This window comes from Podarcis erhardii (assembly GCF_964252035.2).
Source record: "Podarcis erhardii genome assembly, chromosome: 10".
NCBI classification, from domain to species: Eukaryota; Metazoa; Chordata; class Lepidosauria; order Squamata; family Lacertidae; genus Podarcis; species Podarcis erhardii.
The window spans coordinates 47,615,930-47,636,995 of NC_138500.1; the positions used below are offsets into that span (position 1 = coordinate 47,615,930).

General features: G+C 42.5%; 1 protein-coding gene and 2 long non-coding RNA genes across 5 annotated transcripts in view; 1 reads left to right on the forward strand and 2 right to left on the reverse strand.

The window, feature by feature from the left end:
- The window catches only part of LOC309350900, a 44,081-nt gene extending 24,571 nt beyond the window's left edge, over nucleotides 1–19,510 (forward strand). For 2 of the 3 annotated variants that reach the window (XR_014160577.1, XR_014160578.1), the window contains exons 2-4: nucleotides 8,572–8,637; nucleotides 17,182–17,317; nucleotides 18,540–19,510. This is a non-coding gene — a long non-coding RNA (uncharacterized lncRNA). Of the gene's footprint in view, nucleotides 1–8,571; nucleotides 8,638–11,441; nucleotides 11,560–17,181; nucleotides 17,318–18,539 lie in introns of those variants that run through there. The other variant, XR_014160579.1, reaches the window with a different exon arrangement.
- Nucleotides 1–21,066, reverse strand: part of LOC309350924 — a 215,457-nt gene that overhangs the window by 43,007 nt on the left and 151,384 nt on the right. The window lies entirely within an intron of this gene.
- Nucleotides 1–21,066, reverse strand: part of SRGAP1 (SLIT-ROBO Rho GTPase activating protein 1) — a 114,973-nt gene that overhangs the window by 18,038 nt on the left and 75,869 nt on the right. Inside the window, exons 5-14 of the mRNA XM_081877856.1 lie at nucleotides 17,150–17,332; nucleotides 16,630–16,758; nucleotides 14,301–14,522; nucleotides 11,427–11,528; nucleotides 9,846–10,043; nucleotides 9,649–9,733; nucleotides 7,391–7,418; nucleotides 6,578–6,611; nucleotides 2,338–2,398; nucleotides 1,654–1,731 (exon numbers count right to left, since the gene is read on the reverse strand). Coding sequence (XP_081733982.1) covers nucleotides 1,654–1,731; nucleotides 2,338–2,398; nucleotides 6,578–6,611; nucleotides 7,391–7,418; nucleotides 9,649–9,733; nucleotides 9,846–10,043; nucleotides 11,427–11,528; nucleotides 14,301–14,522; nucleotides 16,630–16,758; nucleotides 17,150–17,332 — 1,120 coding nt within the window. The remainder of the gene's footprint in view (nucleotides 1–1,653; nucleotides 1,732–2,337; nucleotides 2,399–6,577; nucleotides 6,612–7,390; nucleotides 7,419–9,648; nucleotides 9,734–9,845; nucleotides 10,044–11,426; nucleotides 11,529–14,300; nucleotides 14,523–16,629; nucleotides 16,759–17,149; nucleotides 17,333–21,066) is intronic.

A 21,066-nucleotide genomic window follows, 5' to 3' on the forward strand; every position in this document is an offset into this window, starting at 1 on the left:
GGGAGCTCACCCTGTTGCGGAGATTCGAACCACCGACCTTCTGATCGGCAAGTCCTAGGCTCTGTGGTTTAACCCACAGCGCCACCCCGATCTCTTTCCTAATGATCCTTTTAACACAGAATGTTTCAGTGGGAACTGTTCGAATGAGAAACGAAGACGGTCACTTGCTTTGGCTGGGGGGGGAAAAGTAGCTGCCTTAAGTGAGCAGATGAGTGCATGACCTGAAGCTGCAGCAGTGAAAAAGAGGCATACGTGCATGAAAGGAGAGAGTAGCTAGAAGTGAAAAGAATAAAGTGGTATTAATATTAATGTGCAAAAGAAGAACTGCGTAGGAAAGAAGTGGCATGGAAGCTACAACACAAGTAAGGTTTTGTGGGTGACAATTTTACAGAGATTTACCCATGCCACTTAACATGTAAGGTACTGGAAGCAATTATTACTAAAGTCTTTGGCTGCTCACATGACATAGTAATAATTTAAAATGTACAGTTTGTACAAGGACTTCCACTTGCACGATGGAAGCCCCCCCTCCTTCTTGCTGCATATTTCCTGAATCTATTTGGGGAATCTGAAGAAAGATTTGGGGAGTGGAGAGAGGAAGGAGAGGCAGTTTAAGTTCCACTGAAAAAGCAGGAAGTCCTTGTGCAAGTGGGACAACTTAATTTCATATAACCCTTAATAATAAGGAGGGCTTAGCCAAATTCATTAATTTAAAAAATGGTTGCGCAAAAACAATCCACAAATAAGTGTTTCAGCATGATTTGATTCTTGTGTACTCCTGATTTGGAGACCTGAACTGATCCCCCCACCCCGCTCATTTTATTTAAAGGACTGACTTTTCTCCATGGATCTACTTGAATGAAAAAACAATCTGTAAGTGTCTGGCTGTAAATTAAAATGTGGGCAGCCATATCCCCAAAGAGGGCACAAGTTATTATACTTTTAAGTAACTTTCATAGTTCTGTCAGTATCTAAGATAATTGCTGGAGCCCAAAGGTTCAAATCCTGACGTGGTCACACACTTAAATTTCCATGTTGACTTTCAGAATCTATATTATCATTTCAGTATGCATATGTATGGGAGATAAAACGCCTGAAGCCCCTCTCACTATTGTTGAAAGCTCCTTGTTCCTGAAAAGCTGGAGAAGTTCTGGCTAAGTCCTGGGACGAGTGTACCATATGCTGAATTTATGAATGGGATCATTTTTTTATTCTAGTAAAAGTCATGTCTTGGAAAGCCACTTTGTGGGACTTTACCCTAGTCCTAAGCAGAGTGTGAAAGACATTAAGAGAAAGTCCATAGCTTGCCCATGGCTGGCTTTGGATCTGCTGAACCAGTATGCTAAACTGCTGCCACCTGAATGTGTTGCACCCATGAATTGCTTACACTCCTTCTGCCGTAATCTGCACGTTACCCTAAGGTATTACAGTATCCGTATTGCTGAAACAGCCCCACACAAGGACAGAGATGCAGAATCTGTCAAACGGGCCGCCGCCCGACATATTTGCTTATCAGGACACACCAGGCAATAACGATTAAGTTTCAAGGAACAGAAGCATTTCTGTGTGGTTAAAAGGTTTAGATCGCTGGCTCTCACGTTACCGAAATGGAACAAAATACAATTATGTATGCATGGCAGAAAATATAATTACCTCTCTCAAATGAATTTTTAATATCATTGACTTCCACCTGGGAGCCAGATACTCTGAAAATGCCCTGGTGCTGGAGACCTGAAAAACAAGAGCAAGAAAGAAATATGCGTCATTAAATTGGGTACCAAGTTATTTCAAATCAGGAGAAAATACTGACTTGTTACTGATTTATTAGACATATAACCTGTTTTGTTTCTTTTTTTAAAAAATCAGTTTACAACATTTTGAAACACAATTCTGACTTCTAATGCCACAATTCTCACCAGGTCTACTGAGAAGTAAGTCCTATTGAATTCAGTAAGTGGAGTTAGGACTGCAGCCGTACCCTCCTCCTTTCTCTCAACTTCCTCTCTTAGCTTGCTCCTGACCCTTTTTCCCTGCCCATTCTTCGCTTCTGCCATTATATTGTGTACATTCCATTCATAATTCCATTATTTTTGCTGCCTTTCCACAGCCTCACTGTCCGTATTGTTTTATGAATGTGTTGTTCCACACTAGGCTTTATTCTAGAGCTCCTCACACTGCCATACTGTGAGCCTCCTTAATGCTGGATTAAAGCTTTACGACCTCCCTAGCTGTAATTAGAAAGTGACTTAAGCATCAGAAAAAGCATAATTATTAATAAGCACAATATTCTGAAGAAATCACAACTAGGATTAAGTAAAATTGAATTTTGGAACTCACCATACAAGTTGATAAACCGGATGCAGCTTTCTACAATGAGGGGGATTACTTGCCCAGAGTCCTATGAAGGAAGAAAAATCACCCAAAATATACCACAAATAATATAAGAGAGATTATCTCTGCAAATAGGAATTATCACTATTAGGAATCAGCCTCAAACTCATAATGATCTGTAAACACAAACCTCACTAGAACCATACTCATTCCAGTAATGCATTTGAGAATCAAAGGCTTTATCTTAAAAAAAAAAAAAATCTTTCCAAACTGAATTATCTTCCTCAGTTTGTCGGGAGCAGAAAGTAATGCACAGCCTTTATAAGTATGCATCCTGTATGTTTTTCTTGAAGGCAGCTGACCAAATGTGATAGCAAGTACCTTAAAAAAACTGGACTCTGCTAACACTGACAAGGAACCCACATTGGAAATAGAGAACCTTGACTTGGGAGCATGAAGAGTTGCCAGCATCTTTTTCAGAATTCCAGTTCAGATGTAACAACCTTGATCTAAGAAATCTTACCAAGAATTAATGTTCTTCTGTGTTCCCCCCTTTTCCTTTCTCCTTTTGCTCGTGTATTTCTACGGTTTTTTAAACCACAGTGTAAGAACCACAGTTTCCTGTTATACCTGAGCTGGGAAACTGTGGCTTGATCCCTGTTTATTAATCAGAATATAAAACCAGGAGCAAGAAAGATGTATGGAATCTTCAAAGATGAAGAGTATGCAGGCCTCAATTTTTTCTTAATAAGAAAATTTTTTGTTAATAAGAAAAATGTTCTCACAGATGATCCCGGGGGTTTTCCCACCACCCCTGGAAAGCCCGGTGTGCTTTTTTAATGGACAAATGCCAGGAAGTACTAAGCACCACCCCCTGCCCCAATCACTATGAGTTCACCCCAAATTTCAGCCTCCCACAGCCGATTTTGTTATCCAAGCAAAGAAGCAAACAAGATGCAGGAGGGTCTGCCTAGACATAATTTGGCCTCAATTTGTCAGAGTATTACTACAGCTGTTCTCCTGCCGCTGCTATGTAAACTACATAGTTAGTATTCTGAAGGCATATCTGTGTTCTGTCACTAGCTCTGTGGGGGAAAGCAATTATCCTCTCTCTTTTTCTGATTAATAGTTTTCGCATCCATTGTCTCCTAATGTTTTTTACAATGTTTGGATTTTGACTTTAGTACAAGAAGGCCAGGATAATTTTACCTCCTGGGTATTAGAGACTAGTCACATGCCTGCTATTATGCTTCCGTCTATGCTTTAGTTGAAATTCCTGCATTGCAGGGGGTTGGACTAGATGACCCTCAGGGTCTCTTCCAGTTCCATGATTATGATGGCTAGCATGTTGATAGAGTGCCTGTACCTTGTACGGACCCCAAAGGGAGCAGACAATGAATCTCTGTGTGAAAAGAAACCCTGCACATTAAACCTAGGGTTTAAATCACTCAGAGTAATTAATGAACACAGGCTCATTTCCTTTACTACAGACACTTCCAGGTGCTACAACTAGCAGATAAATAGAGCCAAACTGGAAATGAGAGAAGTGACACTAGGAAGGAGCAAACTACTTTGGAGTTGCCATCGCAAGTTTCTGCATGATGCCTTCTGATCCTGCCAGCTTGTTTGGACTAGCATTAGTTGGTTAATGCTAATGCCCAGTTTGTTTTGGGCCCCACTCATCAAGTAGGCCACACACTGGATCTGATCTTTGGGGCTGGCATAGATGTGATCATGCTCCCCGCTGTGGAAGTGCCATGGTCTGATCACTACGCTATGAAAGCCAAGATTGACTTCCCGCTCCTCCCCGGCTCGGGTGGCGAACCTATTTGGGCTCGTCCGCGAAAACTGATGGATCCTGATAGATTCCGACAAGCCTTGCGGAACCCTGCTCCTCCTGGCGACTCATTACATGACCTTGTTGAGGACTGGAATAATCGGCTCTTGGCAGCCATTGATGAGATCGCACCTAAGCGCCCTCTGCGACCCCGTCGAAACCGGGCACCTTGGTTTACTGAGGAGCTCCGGAAAATGAAGCGGGATCTCAGACGGCTAGAGCGAGTATAGCGACGGACTCGTGATGGAGCCTCAAGAACATCTTATAGGACGCTTATGAAAGCCTATGAGATGGCTATGAAAGCTGCTAAGAAATCTTACTTTGCAGCTTCCATTGCATCCGCTAGCTCTCGCCCGGCACAACTTTTTAGAATAATTAGGTCAATAACATCCTTAGGAGGACAACCAAATTTAAGCACAAATTCGACCCACAGCTGTGAGGCATTCGCGAGCTTTTTTGCGGAGAAAGTCCTGTTGCTCCTTGGTGTGTGGAGTGCCGCAGGGCGCAATTCTCTCCCCGGTGCTTTTTAACATCTTTATGCACCCCCTTGCCCAGATTATCCGGAGCTTTGGGCTGGGCTGTCACCAATATGCTGATGACACTCAGCTCTATCTGCTGATGGATGGCCACACTGACTTGGCCCCGAACACACTGACCAGATGCTTGGAAGCTGTGGCTGGATGGTTTCGTGGGAGCCGATTGAAACTAAATCCTTCGAAGACAGAGGTCCTATGGCTAGGTCGGGATGGCATGGGGATGAGGGACCAACTCCCTTCTCTTGCGGGGGCCCAATTAGTGCCATTGCCTTCCGTTAAGAGTTTGGGTGTAATCCTTGACACCTCCCTTTCCATGGAGGCGCAAGTTACAGCAACAGCCAAGGCGACATTTTTCCACCTTTGCCGCATCAAACAGTTGGTCCCTTACCTTTCCCGCCCCGACCTGGCCACAGTGATCCATGCGATGGTCATCTCCAGGCTTGACTACTGTAATTCACTCTACGCGGGGCTGCCCTTGAAGCTGTCCCAGAAACTCCAGCGGGTACAGAATGCTGCAGCGAGGATCCTCACGGGGTCTCTGCCATGGGAGCATACTCACCCAGTGCTTTTCAAGCTGCACTGGCTCCCGGTGGAGTACAGGGTCAGATTTAAGGTGCTGCTTTTGACCTTTAAAGCCCTTCACGGCCTAGGACCCTCGTACCTATGGGACCGCCTCTCCTGGTATGCCCCACGGAGAGCCTCAAGGTCCATAAATAACAACACCCTAGTGGTCCCAGGCCCTAAGGAAGTTAGATTGGCTTCAACCAGAGCCAGGGCCTTTTCAACTCTGGCTCCGGCCTGGTGGAACGCTGTGCCTCATGAGACCAGGGCCCTGCAGGATCTGATTTCTTTCCGCAGGGCCTGTAAGACAGAGTTGTTCCGCCTGGCCTTTGGCTTGGAGCCAATCTGATTCCCTCCCTCCCTCTCTTTCTTTTTTCTTTTCCTTCTCCTCCTGCGATGAGGCTACATTTTAATATTTTAATGTTCCATTATTTTAATGTTGTATTTTATTTTTGTTTTTAAGTTGTAATCATTCATCTTGTTTTTATTATTGCTTGTAAGCCGCTCTGAGCCCGGCCTTGGCTGGGGAGGGCGGGGTATAAATAAAAAATTATTATTATTATTATTATTATTAAGAAATCAGTACAGTCCCCGTGTGAATGACAGGTGTATGTGACATGCTGATGAGCCACAAAACTGATTAGAAGAACGGCTACGGTCAGGTTCAGCACTTTAAAATCCTACTGAGGGCAATGGATCTTAAAAGTTCAACAGGGTATGCATTTATTTCAAAAGAATCCCATATTATTTGGAAAGATGACCTCCCATTTGTCCATCATGCTGCCATGACAAGGGGATAAAAAGAACACATGGGCCAGAAAACACATAGTAAATGCATACCCTGGATTCAATCGCAGCTGTGAATGATGTATGATGAAAAATATATAGCTTATTTTATAAATTGCAAGAAGATTCATATACAAAGCATGGCCTTCGTTTGCTTATTCTAAGTAGCAGTGCTTTATGTGATACTACAAGCTGTTTGTAAGTCTTTACTGGGTTTAAAAAGCAAGTTACCGTGTTGTGCTGGGGGGATAGGTAGGCAGTTCTGGCATTTAGGAAATGGTAACAAAAACCAGGCTGCATCTGTCAACTTCCTGCACACCTGCGAAAGAGGTACTATGGATCTGGGAGGTTTCACCTTTTATTGCAGAAAGTGGATTCCATCAAGACATTAGGGATAGCTAATTTCTCTAATTTAGAGATCCATTAGAAAAACACCAGGTAAGTGTGACATGTCCCTCTCATTTCTTAATGCAGACAGTCCCCAATAATCAAGAGATGGTAAATGTTCAATTTAATAGGCTTATACCTGATGCCTTGTGTGGGAGTTCCTTCGCCCTCGGCTATAAGCGTTATCAGAACAGGGGGGGAAACACAGGATGAAGATGTAAATATAGCAGTCAAAAAATAAACAGAACAGTACTTTAAGTAGCATAAGGAATTCCTGAAAACAATACAAGCATTGGGTTTTCAGAACCAGCATATTGTAACATAGTCTTTTGAGTCAATCTGAGCAACATATTAATCAGAAAATGTTGCATACCGACAAAAATGTTTTACCTTCTTTTAATAGACTGAAAATGCTAATCATCCTCAGAATTCTGGTATTCCTTCATCACTGTGTATATATTGTGGGTATATTTGTCCTGACTCCAAGAAGCATTACACTGAGCAGCTAGGAAATAAGACCCCCAGGACATCTGTCTCAGCATAGTATAAAAGACCTTGGCCATTATGGCAAGGTGTTGAAATGAGTTGCTCAGCGAGCAAGGTGAATGATCCCAAATCACCATTAAACAAATTGTATTTCTGAGATTTAGAAGGAAGACTTTGTGGTCTGAGAGAAGGGAATATATTTATTAAGCAAAAGATAAATAGTAACAAAGCACAAAATCTGAGAAGATGTTAAGGAATTCAATAAGATTTGCGTATTAATATTCATGGTGGGTGTAACAAGAATGCAACAAAGCTGCTAACATTAATAGTGCATATTTATTTTTTGAAAACGTATGGAACAACATTGCACTCATCATCCACAACGTTTATTTCCCCTGCTTGTGAACGTTATTATCATCACAGCTTTTTGTAATGCAAACCATGTAAAAAAGTTTCACTGTCTTACCTTGTAGTCATATATTCTGCTCTATGACCTAAAAGATAAGGGAACAATAATCTGAAAATGAATGGAACTAAAAATGGATTTTCTATGAAACTATACATATACCATCTAGTTCCTCTTCAATCTTCAATTATTTTTAACTGCGCAAGAGTTATACTTGCATGCCAAGGGAACTGTTTTACCACTTCCAGTGTTAAAATGTTCAAAAAGCAAAGCCGGTATGTGAAGCTGCTGTACTAAAGCTTCTGTCTTATGGGAGTAAAGAGTTTGTTTGTTTGTTTGCTTGCTTGCTTGCTTGCTTGCTTGCTTGCTTGCTAGTAAAACGAAACAAAATTTCAAGCAATCTTGAAGGCTTGCATATTTTAATGAGCTATTCAAAGTTTACATAAAGAGAAAGGGCTGGCAAGGCTGGAAGGCATATTGCCAAAGGCTGTAGAGTTTAAAAATGCATCGTCCTTAGATGCAGATGTAGTTATGAGAGTAAATATTTAAATGTGTGCTGCATAAGAATGCTTAACTGCATATTATATAATATAAACACCTGGTGCACATCTGCCCAACACGGCTACTATGCATCCTTCATGCATTTCAGGGGCCGCAGCACAGCAGTTCCGCAGCACTACCACTCATGAAACAAATGGAGGATGAACAGCAGAAGAAAATGTTGGCTTGCACCCTAGGACAGGAAGTTCAATCACACATGCATAGAACAGATCTGTAGTTCAATGCGTTCTCGTTTACCAAACAGATGCTAGTTCTATATTATTCTAAACAAGCACAATCAAGGCATGTGGGTGGCAGAACATTTAAAGTATAAATTTTCACTCTTGCATTTGCTGCAGTTTATGCCAGAAAAAGTTTAGCACATGTGTTATGAAACAGTGATTTGAAAACAGAAATCTATCTGTGCTTTTGAGGGATGGGATGGTTCTAGTTGCACTAAAACTTCGCTCGACCCACTTTTGAAATAAAGGCTTCCATTAGCGTGCAAAGTTGCTAATTGGGCTCAGAAACAACTATCCAGCCTGTTTCATAACATTTATGATTTCACATAAAGGGAAATGTCACCACTTTCTCATAAGCGCGGTATTATCTGCAAGGGGGCGGGAGAGGAAAATAAAGCACAGAACCAAGCAAAGGGGTTGGCCTTAAAAGCTGCTAAAATATATTTGTGGTTCTTACAGCCTGATCCTGAGCTCTACTACGGAGAAAGCCAGAGGATATGACTATGCAGAGGGCAGAAAATATAGGCAGGCACGTATTACATTCTGTGGCTAGCAGATATTTATAAACTTATTTTTGCAAGCCTGCAACAGCCTGGTTATTAATCCCACTGAAAAGTATGAAAGAGAGATTTTCTGTGATTCATGATAATACAGGAAATCCCACTGTTACAAGAATTACTCTACAAGGAGCACGTTTTAAAATGCAAGGCACATTTTCTCAATAATATAATGAACAAACTGATAATACCATGCTGGTGCATAGAAAGTTTATAATGCATTCTGTTCATAATGAGGCACTATTTCAGCCTACAGGGAAGTAGTTAATAAATTCGGCAGCAGAAGATGCAAGGTAATGCTATTAAGAGACAGAGATACCCAGACTCTTAGGAGTTATAATTTAGAATGTTTCGCACACAAAATAGGTCACATATGACCTTGCACAGTGGGCTGTCTAATTCTGCCAAAGAAAGATTTCTCCATTTTCTGTTCTATTCACCCTGCCTGGGTTTTTTTGTCTCGGTTTTTTGTTTTTTTAAACAATGCCATGTACTCCCCCAACCCACCAAAAATACAAGCCAAATTGAGACAATCCAGTACATAAAATAAACTGGCTTTCAGGTCTCTGTCTGGGGTTTTATATTTTGCTTTGCTTTTGTTTACTGGAAAAGGAACCAGAATATTTCCTAACAGAAGTATAGATTCTGTGCTTAATCTACTATGGTTTCAGGAAAAGCCAGGTTCTGAAACCATCGTTTGATTCTGGCTTGTTTATACTAACTGTAGTTTAAACAAGTCATAGTTTCCTGAGTTTAGATATCATGGGGACCTGTCATTAGTTTCAAAAAAGGAAGCAGATGCATTCAATCTCTTTCCCATATTTGCTAAAGAGGAAGAAGGGGAGGGAGTATGTGAGCCTCATGATCATTCACATAGCTTAAAATCATGGCTTCTGGCTACATCTGAACCATGGGTTTAAATATACGCATTGTAAATATTTTAGCAGATTTAATCTGAGGTTTATTCCAATTCATTTACCTTCTCCAAGTGTTCGCTGCAGTAAATCATGCTTTGCTTGGAGCTTTGTGATGAGATTACTTCCCTCCAGATACTCTCTGAATTTCTGCAAAGACACAGATCAATGCATTTCGCATATGAAGAGGTGCTATCTACATTTCAAGAACGTTGGGGGTGGGGGTGGGGAGAGCGTATCACATGGAAAGCAGGCAACACACCATGAAATAGAACTGTTCCGTCTCCTGCTGGTTCGCTCTTCTCTTCGCAATGCTAGGCTTGCTCAAGTAGGTCTCAGAAACTGTTGACTTCACAGACTCTGTTGAACGACTGTGCTGGAAACATTCAGAAACGTCGTAGTCCTCAATGGTGACCATATCTTGTATTGTCTGTAAAGTAGCTTCAGTCGTCTTCTTAACCTGGAGTTAAAAAGGTGCACTTCATAGTATCAAGCAGAAAAACAGACCAAGTATGTTCCACCAACAGTAGGAAGAAGGGAGCTGCTGAGTGTACTTGTTACAGGTGCTACATAATACTGGTTTGCATTAGTAAGAAATCTGTATTTTACTATGGCAGTGCCAAAACATGTAATGCCTATTGACATAAGGCAACCCCCTTCACTTCACTGTTCAGGCAAGCCCACCCGGAGATTTAGATTGCCGACATGTGTTTTATTCTCCTTTTTAGCTTATCGTTGATTTTAATTATTTTTATTGAGTGTTTTAAACAGCTGCTTTCAACTGTTTTTATTGATAATGTTATTGTGTTGGGATTTTTTTGTGAGGGTTCCCCCCCCCCTTGCAATCAAGTAGTTAAATGCATTTTATGAGATAAGTGCAAAAAATAAACAAACTAGTTCCTGACAGCCCTTTTTGCTCAGTGGGTCCTGCGCAATTTCCCCTTTGAGACTCCCCAAACCACCCTGGCAGCACCTCCTCCATGTGTCTCCCTGGTGGTCTGCCCCTCCCTGCCCCTTGTGAGCTTTCTGGGAAGGCTGCTGAAGGAAGAAGCAGAAGGAGAGGCCTACTATGGAGCTGCCAAGCGCTTCTCCTTTTCGCTCTGGGTCCTATGAAAAGGGGGGAAGGGAAACAGCGCTGGTCCACCCCCCCTTTTTAAAAAACTGGCCCTGAAAGGGAAGTGCAGGGTGTCTCTGAAGGGCCCAACTGGGCCTGGCAGGCAATTTGGCCTCTCTCAGGGTTACAGTAGCCTCCCTCTGAGTGTTCTGGGTGGCAGGGCAAGCAGCAATCTGCTGAAACAAAAGCTGATTCAGAGCCACCTGATCCAGCACATCCCCTTTCAGGGCTGTTTCCTTGAAAGAAAAAGGTCATGTCAACCTGGGCAGTACCCTTGCCTAAGTGAGTGTTACTTTATTCCCCCTTGTGGTGAAGCGGACATGCCACCTGCATCTTCTTTCCTCCAATGGCATCTGGCCCCTCAACAAAGCATGTTTTGAGCACAACACTAAAGTCGCTTCAACCTTCCATCCCACTGTTTTGTTTTGTTTCCCCCCGGGAATCACTGTGGCTCAATGGACAAACATCTACTTAGCACGCGGAAGATCTCAGGTTTGATCCTGGCAGCTCCAGGTAAGGCTGGGAAGGTCCCTTGCCTGAAACCCTGGAGAGCCACTGCCAGTCAGAGCAGGGAGTACTGAGCTCTATGAAACAACTGTCTGCCTCTCCTTTTCGGTGCCAAATATGATATTTTCAAAAATCTTGGAGTCATTGTAAGTAGGCCCTGATATTTGTCAGACACTACGTGGAGTGTCAATGCTACGCCTGACGAACTGCAGTCCATCTTACCTCCTCATTTTCAATTTTCAATGTGGCCAGTCGTGACTGAAGCTGCTGATACCTAAGCATGAGTTCCCCTTGGACTGGCTGCTGGACACTGACCTGAGAAACCTGAATATGAAATATCAAACGAAGAGATTAGGTAAAAATTGGGGGGCAGGGCAGGGGGGAGTTCACGTCAATCAAATCACCAAATACCTGGTTAAAAAGGAACATTTTTGCCTGGCATCTAAAGGTGTATAATGAAGGCGCCAGGTGAACTTCCCTTGGGAGAACATTCTATAGACGGGGAGCCATTACAGAGAAGGCCTGTTCCTTGATTGCCACCCTCCAGATCTCTTGAGGAGGAGGCACATGAATAAGGGCCTCAGAAGATGATCTCAGAATCTGAGTAGGTTCATATGGAAAGAGGCAGTCCTTGAGGTATTGCAGTCCTGAGCCGCTTAAGGCTTTATAGGGTCAAAACCAGCACTTTGAATTGGGCCCTGACATGAATTGGTAGCCAGTGTTGTCGGACCAGGATAGGTGTTAATATGCTCAAACCATCTTGCTCCGGTGAGCAACCTGGCCCCTGAATTCTGCACTAGCTGAAGTTTCTGAACCATCTCCAGAGGCAGCCCTACATATAACACATTGCAGTAATCTAACCTTGAGATTACCAGAGCATAGAAAACAGTAGTCAGGCTAGCCATGTCCAGATAGGCGTGTAGCTAGGCCACCAGCCAAAGCTGATGGAAGGAACTCTGGGCCACTGGGGCCATCGGAGCCTCGAGCGACAGCAAAGGATCCAGGAGTACCCCCAATATGAACCTGCTCCTTCAGAGGAAGTGTAATCCATCAAGAGCAGGCGATCTCCCACCCATCCAGTCTAGGGAACCACCCACTAACAGTGCCTCAGTCTTATCCGGATTGAGTTTCAGTTTGTTGGCTCTCATCCAGTCCATTACTGAGACAAGACACTGATCCAGCACTTCCACTGTCTCACCTGCAGATGTCAAGGAGAAATAGAGCTATGTGTCATCAGCATACTGTAGACAACGTTTTCCAAACCTCCAGATAACCCCACCCAGCAATTTCATGTAGATGTTAAACAACATAGGGTATAGGATTGAGCTCTGCGGAACCCCACATTGAAGGTTCCATGGGGCTGAAAAGTATTCCCCAAGCAACACCCTCTGGGAACAACCATCCTGGAACCACTGCAAAGCGGTGCCACCCACCGCTAGTTTGGACAGTCGCTCCAGAAGGATACCATCATTGATGGTATCAAAATCCGTTGAGAGGTTGTGAAGAATTAACAGGGACATGTTTCCCTTGTCTCTCTCTCGACAGAGGTCATCATACAGGGCGACCAAAGCAGTTTCTGTGCCAAAACTGGGCCTAAACCCCAACTGAAATGGATCTAGAAAATCAGATTCTTCCAAAAGCATCTGGATCTGGTCTGTGACCACTCACTCCAGAACCTTGCTCAGGAAAGGGAGGTTGGCAACTGATTAGTAGGTAGGTTTTCCAAATCCAGGGAAGGTTTCTTAAGGAGTGGTTTTACTACTGCCTCCTTCAAGCAGACAGGAACCACCCCCTCTCGTAAAGAGGCATTGATCACCTCCCAGGCCCAGCCAGCTGTTCCCTCCATGCTAGTTTTTATCAGCTAAGAGTGGCAAGGATCTAGAGCACAAGTGGTCGCACTGACGGATTTGAGCACTGTGTCCACATCCTGGAGCCTTACCAACTGAAACTCATCCAACACAACAGGACCAGACTGTGCTCTGGACACCCCATAAGATTCATCTGCTATTACAGCAGAGTCAAGTCAAGGTTTGGTGGATGCAAGCAATTTTATCCTCAAAATGCTTTGCAAACAAGTCACAGCGAGCTACTGTTGGTTCTACCACCTCCTTTGGGCCAGCCTGTAAAAGGCCCCGTACAACCCGGAAAAGCTCTGCCGGACATCATAATGAGGATGCAATGGAGGCAGCAAAGTATGCCCTCAGACTCTCAGCAGAGTGGCTCCCGCTGGGATGTATGGTTGTTACTGTATGCTTATGTGTTAGTTTGTACATACGTTTATGAGATAGCCATATAAGAAAAAGAAATAGCGGGAATGACGGCAATCACATGGATGTGTAAAATGGAACTGTTTTAGGCATGTGTATTTGAGGCACAGATGGGGAGTTTACAGTAATAATCACCATGGACACATAGGCAACACCCAACAGAGCCACATATTCACACATCTATAACAGAAATCGGGATAAAGCTCTGGATATTGGTTTCATCTCTTTCCCAGCATCGCTTGACGTGGCATGGAAATTTGCAGGTATAGAGTCTGACTAAAGGCCATGGGAAGACACAAAAAATGAACATGTGTACTGTAGGAAGATGGTTCTAATACCGTCTCCAAGTTTCTGAAAAGTTATATGTTAATAGCCAGTGTCTCACCATACTTTTGAAGATGCTCAGGGACGCTCTAGAGAAACATGAGCAGCATAAGAATGCTATAAAAACAACTTTCCTCTTGCTCTGTTTGTATGCCGAAAGCTACTTGGCCAAGCTGCAGAGAGTTTACCCATGTTGTGGCAGATTTCAATGCACAGTAATGAAGGGTTCATTTGGCATGGGATTTGTTTAGAGCAGCTGGCAAATTAAGTTCTACACAAAACATTCTCTTGGTGTAGTTTGTTTGCTGGTCTTCTTGCGTCTGTATGAATAATGTTGGCTCTCGTTTTACCCTAGCTAGACCCTTTGTTTGAGTGGATAAAAGCTAGACATGAACAAAAAGGAAATCAAAGTTCACAACAGAGGGAAGTGCTCATCCAGACAGAAACAAAATTTTTGTTTGGATTTTTATCCTTTTCTGTCTATGAAAAGTCAACAGCTACTGACCTCGTCACCCATATGGGGCTGGAACTCAAATCTCATTGGAGGGCAAAAGGCTGTCGGATACATTTCCATGAATCTCTGCTTGTCACTTCGTGGTTCCAAATTGTCAACAGCATTTTCAATGATGTCCAGACCCTCGTGTCGAGAGGTTTCAAGGTTATACTCTGCAGAGAGATATGTTCTTAAGGCTCTGTTCAGGCTTGCATGATATCCAAGATCGCAACACTAACAGAATATGAAGGAGAAGAAGTTGTGTTTTTTAAAAAAGCAGAAAGCAAATTTCAGCAGTATTATCTAATGAACAAACAAGCACTTAATAAGAGAAACCATCCATAGTAAAAATATTTATCTTTCAATGGGCTTGACAAAATGTTATTTAATCTTTACCATAGTACAATTTATTATACCATTTTGAAGACAGAAAAGTTGGATCACATGGAACTGTGCACTACAATTGTTTGTTTATTTGATCATTACATTATTCCAAATTTATCTTATGCTTCTAAACAGTTTTTTTATTTAAAAAAACACAATTCTTGTATAAGAAATGAGAATATTTAATGAAAATGGGCTACCCATCGTATAATGCATGCGTATTATCACAAGAAAAACTTTAGGAGATATGGTCAACCTAATCATAACATATAGCATATAGACCTGCAGTGCCTGTGCATAAGGGAAATGTTTACAAAACACTGTGTGTTTCCCACACAAATGGTAATATTCATTGAATATACAGTGGTGCCTTGCAAGACGAAATTAATCCGTTCCGCGATTCTCTTCGTCTAGCGGTTTTTTCGTCTTGTGAAGCAAGCCCATTGACAGCTTAGCGGATTAGCACTATTAGCGGTCTAGCGGCTTTTAGCGATCAGCTGAGAAGCGGCTTATCAGCGGAACAGCTGATAAGCGGCTTAGCGCTTAGGGAAAGGGCAAAAAAAAGCGGGGGGGGGAAACCGCGGGAACTCGCAATATTTTTTCATCTTGCGAGGCAACCCCATAGAGAAATTCGTTTAGCGAAGCGCCTCCAAAACGGAAAACCCTTTCGTCTAGCGGGTTTTCTGTCTTGCGAGGCGTTCGTATTGCGGGGCACCACTGTAATAATAATAATAATAATAATAATAATAATAATAATAATTTATTTATACCCAGCCCATCTGGCTGGGTTTTCCCAGCCATTCTGGCCGACTCTCAACAGAATATTAAAAACACAATAAAAGATCAAACATTAAAAACTTCCCTAAACAGGGTTGCCTTCAGATGTCTTCTAAAAGTCAGATAGTTGTTTATTTCTTAGACATCTGATGGGAGGGCGTTTCACAGGGCAGGCGCCACTGAGGTCGGCACCAACTCTCTGACTTGTGCTTGGAAACGTACTGGGAGCCAATGTAGGTCTTGATAATAATCTAATGGAACTTTCGTTAGTATTAGTTTGTCCAGATGTTAAGGGATGCCCTTCAGCAACAAACAACTGCTTCTCCCAAAAAATGGCTTGCTTCCCAACACAGCATGAAGAAAAGAAGCACCTGCATTTTCAGCAGTGTGCACCCACATGCTGTGTGTTCACATTTAAACTGTAATTTAGTGTAAAGGTAAAGGGACCACTGACCATTAGGTCCAGTCATGACAGACTGTGGGGTTGCGGCACTCATCTCGCTTTATTGACCGAGGGAGCCAGCGTACAGCATCCGGGTCATGTGGCCAGCATGACTCTGGCAAACCAGAGCAGCGCACGAAACGCCGTTTACCTTCCCGCCGGAGTGGTACCTATTTATCTACTTGCACTTTGACGTGCTTTCGAACTGCTAGGTTTGCAGGAGCAGGGACCGAGCAACGGGAGCTCACCCCGTCACGGGGATTCGAACCGCCGACCTTCTGATCGGCAAGTCCTAGGCTCTGTGGTTTAACCCACAGTGCCACCCGCGTCCCTGTAATTTAGTGTAGCTCTGCTTTAAAGTGATGTGTGAATCAGGCCACAGTCTTAGGTCCTTCCAAACTCCTGGCTCTAATCAGAGCAGGATACTTTAGCGTCAAACAATTTTTTAGGCCATGGGCACATCTGGATTTTTGAACAGTAGCTGCCTCCACTGGTCACTTCACTCTCTCCTAGATAAGCCTTGCCCCAGAGGGACAGAAAAAGAGAAAGTACATGCACACACACGTACACAACTGTTTTCAAGGGATCTGAGTTCAAGTTAGATCCAGCAGAATTAATGTGAGCTTTACCCTAATGTGACCCACCCTAACCATGTCAAGGCCAAGGGGGCAGTGAGTAGGGGGCTGAGAGGCTTTGTGACCCCTTCATGTAAGAATTGCATGAATACCAGCTACTTACATCAATCAGATCTGAAAGGTCATGAATGTAATACTTGAACACAGTGCCGTTTGTTGCTTCAAGGGTTAGAAGATATTCATTTCTGGCTTTAATGGATTTCAGCTTGTTTTCAGAATATTTTGCTTGACGCTGAGGGGGAAAGAATAGCATTAAAATATGGTAAAAATGCACCAGTTATCTCACTTAGCAAATTCTAAATGAATGACTGTTGTTCAAAAAGTAACAGCAAAATGACTACATGGTCAGTATGTATTAAATTGCTGCTGCTTTCCAAAATATCCTTGTATGTTGCTATTTTCAAGTCTCCATTGTGTATGCCTAGCTTCATTCTGCCTTAGATTTAAGATCTAATCATAATATAAAACAACAAAAGCAGTAATGGGAGTTCCAATCCCCTTTCAAGTCAACCTCCTGTTGACTGGCCATCCTTACAACAGATCTATGCCCCCATCTCAGAAGAATATTAGAACTACAATTCACTAACTTCAAATGATTAAGTGGTATTAATGGATAAATGTACTTTTTCCTTCATCTTTTCAATTTTCTTCACAGAGCTGCGTCTCTGGTGTCTGTCCTCCAGCCGAATGTGAAAAACAGGATCTCCGGACCTCCCAATTTGCTTCTCTTCCTGTTTTTCAGCTTCCTTTAGTTTGCTTTCTGCACTGATGCTTTCTGTATGATACATATGGTAGGTTTTCATGACCTATGACAGAAGAAGTTAAAGGTGAGCTTAGAGAAAATGAATTATTACCTGTTTTAGTCTTTGGACTCTGGGCAGGCTATAGAATTTTTTTAAAAAAATCCAAGTGATAAATAAAACCTCTAAATGGGCACCAGCTCAAACACCTGAGCAGCTTATGAGGAAATAACCTAATAATGGTGGGGCTCAGAGAATAATTCCCTATGTATCTTCACTATCTACCTTGATCAGCAAGGCACACATGGTTGATCGCAATAACTGCATAGCTTCATAGGTTAACAGAGATGAGTTACATGCCATTCACGTCTGTTACTCTGAAGCTAGTATTTTTCTAAGTTTATAGGTGAGTAGTTTTCCCTCCCCTCCTGAACATTATGTTGTTCCCTTCTAGTAGAGAATCATTACCCCAGACTGCTTAAATAAGAAGGACACTTTGCCCCTTAATTCGAAATGCCCAGGCAAATGCCTTACAAAATTACACTTATGAAAATTGCCTCTGGGAGCTTTTTGGCTGAAGAGAGACAAAACTGTGTAAATAAGTAAAATAAGGCAGCTAGTAGAGACAACATTAAAAAAACCAAAAAACCTGACAGATAAGGAGCACAGTGAAAGGAAATGAAAGTACCTGCTGTATTTAATTTGTTAATTATACAATAAAACTCAATATTTTATCCTTTTCAGAAAATGTTTTGAAATCTTAAAAGTAGGAACAGCTACATCAAACGCGTGGAAATGCAAGGCCTTACTTTAAAAGATAAAAAGAAAGTCTATAAAATACACTCCAGTACATTTATGGGCATGGTTTATTCAGGAAAAACAGTCCCATCGTTTCCAGACCTTGGGTGATAAATACAATTTTAACAAAGGAGACTTCCAACAAAATCCTGCAGGGTCTCCATACCTCCTAGCAGGAGTGTTCTTGTTCAGGGTTTCTGCAACCACACATGCCCACCTGCAAGTATTGTAAGCAAAAGGAGCTTAACTACAAAATCCAACATCTCTTTCCATTGCCCTCCAGTTATCTGTTTTTCTTTTCCATTTAACAGTCAACCATTCTGTAGCTACTCAGCATGTTCAATCCTCATTGGGCAGGGGTTTTTTTGTGTATGTTCTGCCATATTAATAGTAGTAGTAGTAGTAGTAGTAGTCGTAGTTCTGCATATCTTGGAGGTCTCCTAAGTATGTCGATATATCCCTATTATTTTTGCAGTGGTCCCATCCTGGCTCCATTTTCTGTCTGCTCCCAACACATGAGTTTTCTCCTAGAGGAAGCCATGGCTGCTTTCTGGATTGTTTTCCCCATCCCCCAAAACCACACAGCCTTTTGTGTAACTGCTACAGACCAGGCTTATTTGCTGCTGTCTGTTCACTGTATCAAGCCTGATCATAGGTCAAAGCAGTGAAACTAAATGCATTTAAATGAAAATAAAATCCATTGAAATACGTCTTGCCTAGTTACTATGCACTGTGCTTGGCTTCATGTTGTAGCTCTGCTTTCACAAGTTCAAATAAAGCCCCCAAACTGAAGTGTTTTCCTGTTGAATGAATAAGCAAGACGACCGTGAGAGGATGGACTTGAAGAACATGCATATCAGAGTGTATGCTTGAACACAGATATAAACAGAGTAGCCTTTCAAATCAATTGTGTCAAGGGACACAGTTCACTTTTTAGAATATTAAAATCCTGCAAAAGGCCTGTGGGCCTTTTGCAGTTTTTTAAAATATTCTTAGGAAGAGGTGGATTTTGGAGATACTTTTCATTCCATTTGCATGCTTCACATGCTATTTAGCTTTTTACTTTTGTACTGAACATGCTGCAAGATCACTTTGTAGTCCATCTCAAAGGATGGGATTTTTGAGCTTCAGAGAGATGCAAGACTTTCAACTGCGTAAAGAACCCTTCAGCAAAAGGGAGATATTTTTCAAAATCAAAAAGGCTTTTCATGCTCCAAGACCATGTTAGCAGGAGGTGTGAAGCACACCAGACTCCAATGACCTCATCTCCTTTAACCTGTTCTTTTTTTCTTAAACATATGACATCCATTATCTACTGACTGCAAGTGTGTGACTAAATTCTCATGTCAGTGATATGGCAATTCATTATCTAATAATGAGGTGGCTAAAAATGAGCTGCTGGCATGAGGAAGTAGTCAACGCATGACCCATTAAAAATGGCTTTTCTTCAACTTTCAGTCTGCACTGAGGCAAGGAGAACTATTAGGCAGCTATCAGGATCACCATTGTGTCGGTGGGACTGTGGAGGGCATGTCACGTGTGCAGTTGTGCCAATGTCTTGGAAACAAGTAATTACAGAAATCAGTATACTTACAGGTAAGAATGTAATCCTGGACACTACACTATGTATTTTGTCTATTACCAATAAAGGCACTGCAGTTAATCATATATATTCTGGAAGTTACTTGATTAGAAATCACTCAGGGCTGAAAAGAATCTTCATACTATACCTTACACCAGTGTTTCCCAACCTTTTTCTGACTGTGATCCCCTTCCAACCTTGTTTCCTTCCTGTGGCGTCCCGTCCCCCCCCCCATGGGTGTAGCCAAGGGGGGGCAGCTGCCCCCCAGTAAGTAAAAGTCATTACAAATATGAGGTTCTGAACCCCCCTAACAAAAGCCTGCTGCCCTAACAAAGATCCTGGCTATGTCCATACTCCCCCTTCTACCAGCAGAATGGTAGCTATTTAAATGTTTTGTTTTTAAATGGAACATGTTTTATCTATAACTTATACAATTTATTCAAAATACAAATACATAAAATAATAGGAGCATAATGAAATATTGTTGACTCAGAAGGACATAGAATCACAGAGCTGGGAGGGACCTCAAGGGTCACCTTTCTACTGCAACCCCCTGCAATGTAGGAAACTCAGCTAAGGCATGTATGACAGATGGTCATTCAGCCTCTGCTTAAAAACCTCCAGGGAAGGAGAGTCCATAACTTCCTAAGGGAGCTCCATCTTCCATGTATTATAAAAAGTAAAAACTTATTTGACCCCAGTTATCTGATGCAGAGGGGGAAAGCTACAGAAACAGTCCAAAAGGTGCATAGGGAGTTCCGTATATATGTGAGAATTTTAAAAAGCAAGTGGTCCTTACTGACCTGGTGCAAAAAGATCTTGTCATCCAGAGGATTCCTGGCTGCCTAGATAAAATATTATAGCCCCACACATCCTTACCTGGGAGTAAGGCCCACTGAACTCAGTGTGGCTTTCTTCTGAGTAGAATCATAGAATCATAGAGTTGGAAGAGACCACAAGGGCCATCGAGTCCAACCCCCTGCCAAGCAGGAAACACCATCAGAGTACTCCTGACATATGGTCGTCAAGCCTCTGCTTAAAGACCTCCAAAGAAGGAGACTCCACCACACTCCTTGGCAGCAAATTCCACTGTCAAACAGCTCTCACTGTCAGGAAGTTCTTCCTAATGTTTAGGTGGAATCTTCTTTCTTGTAGTTTGGATCCATTGCTCCGTGTCCGCTTCTCTGGAGCAGCAGAAAACAACCTTTCTCCTTCCTCTATGTGACATCCTTTTATATATTTGAACATGGCTATCATATCACCCCTTAACCTCCTCTTCTCCAGGCTAAACATGCCCAGCTCCCTTAGCCGTTCCTCATAAGGCATTGTTTCCAGGCCTTTGACCATTTTGGTTGCCCTCCTCTGGACACGTTCCAGTTTGTCAGTGTCCTTCTTGAACTGTGGTGCCCAGAACTGGACA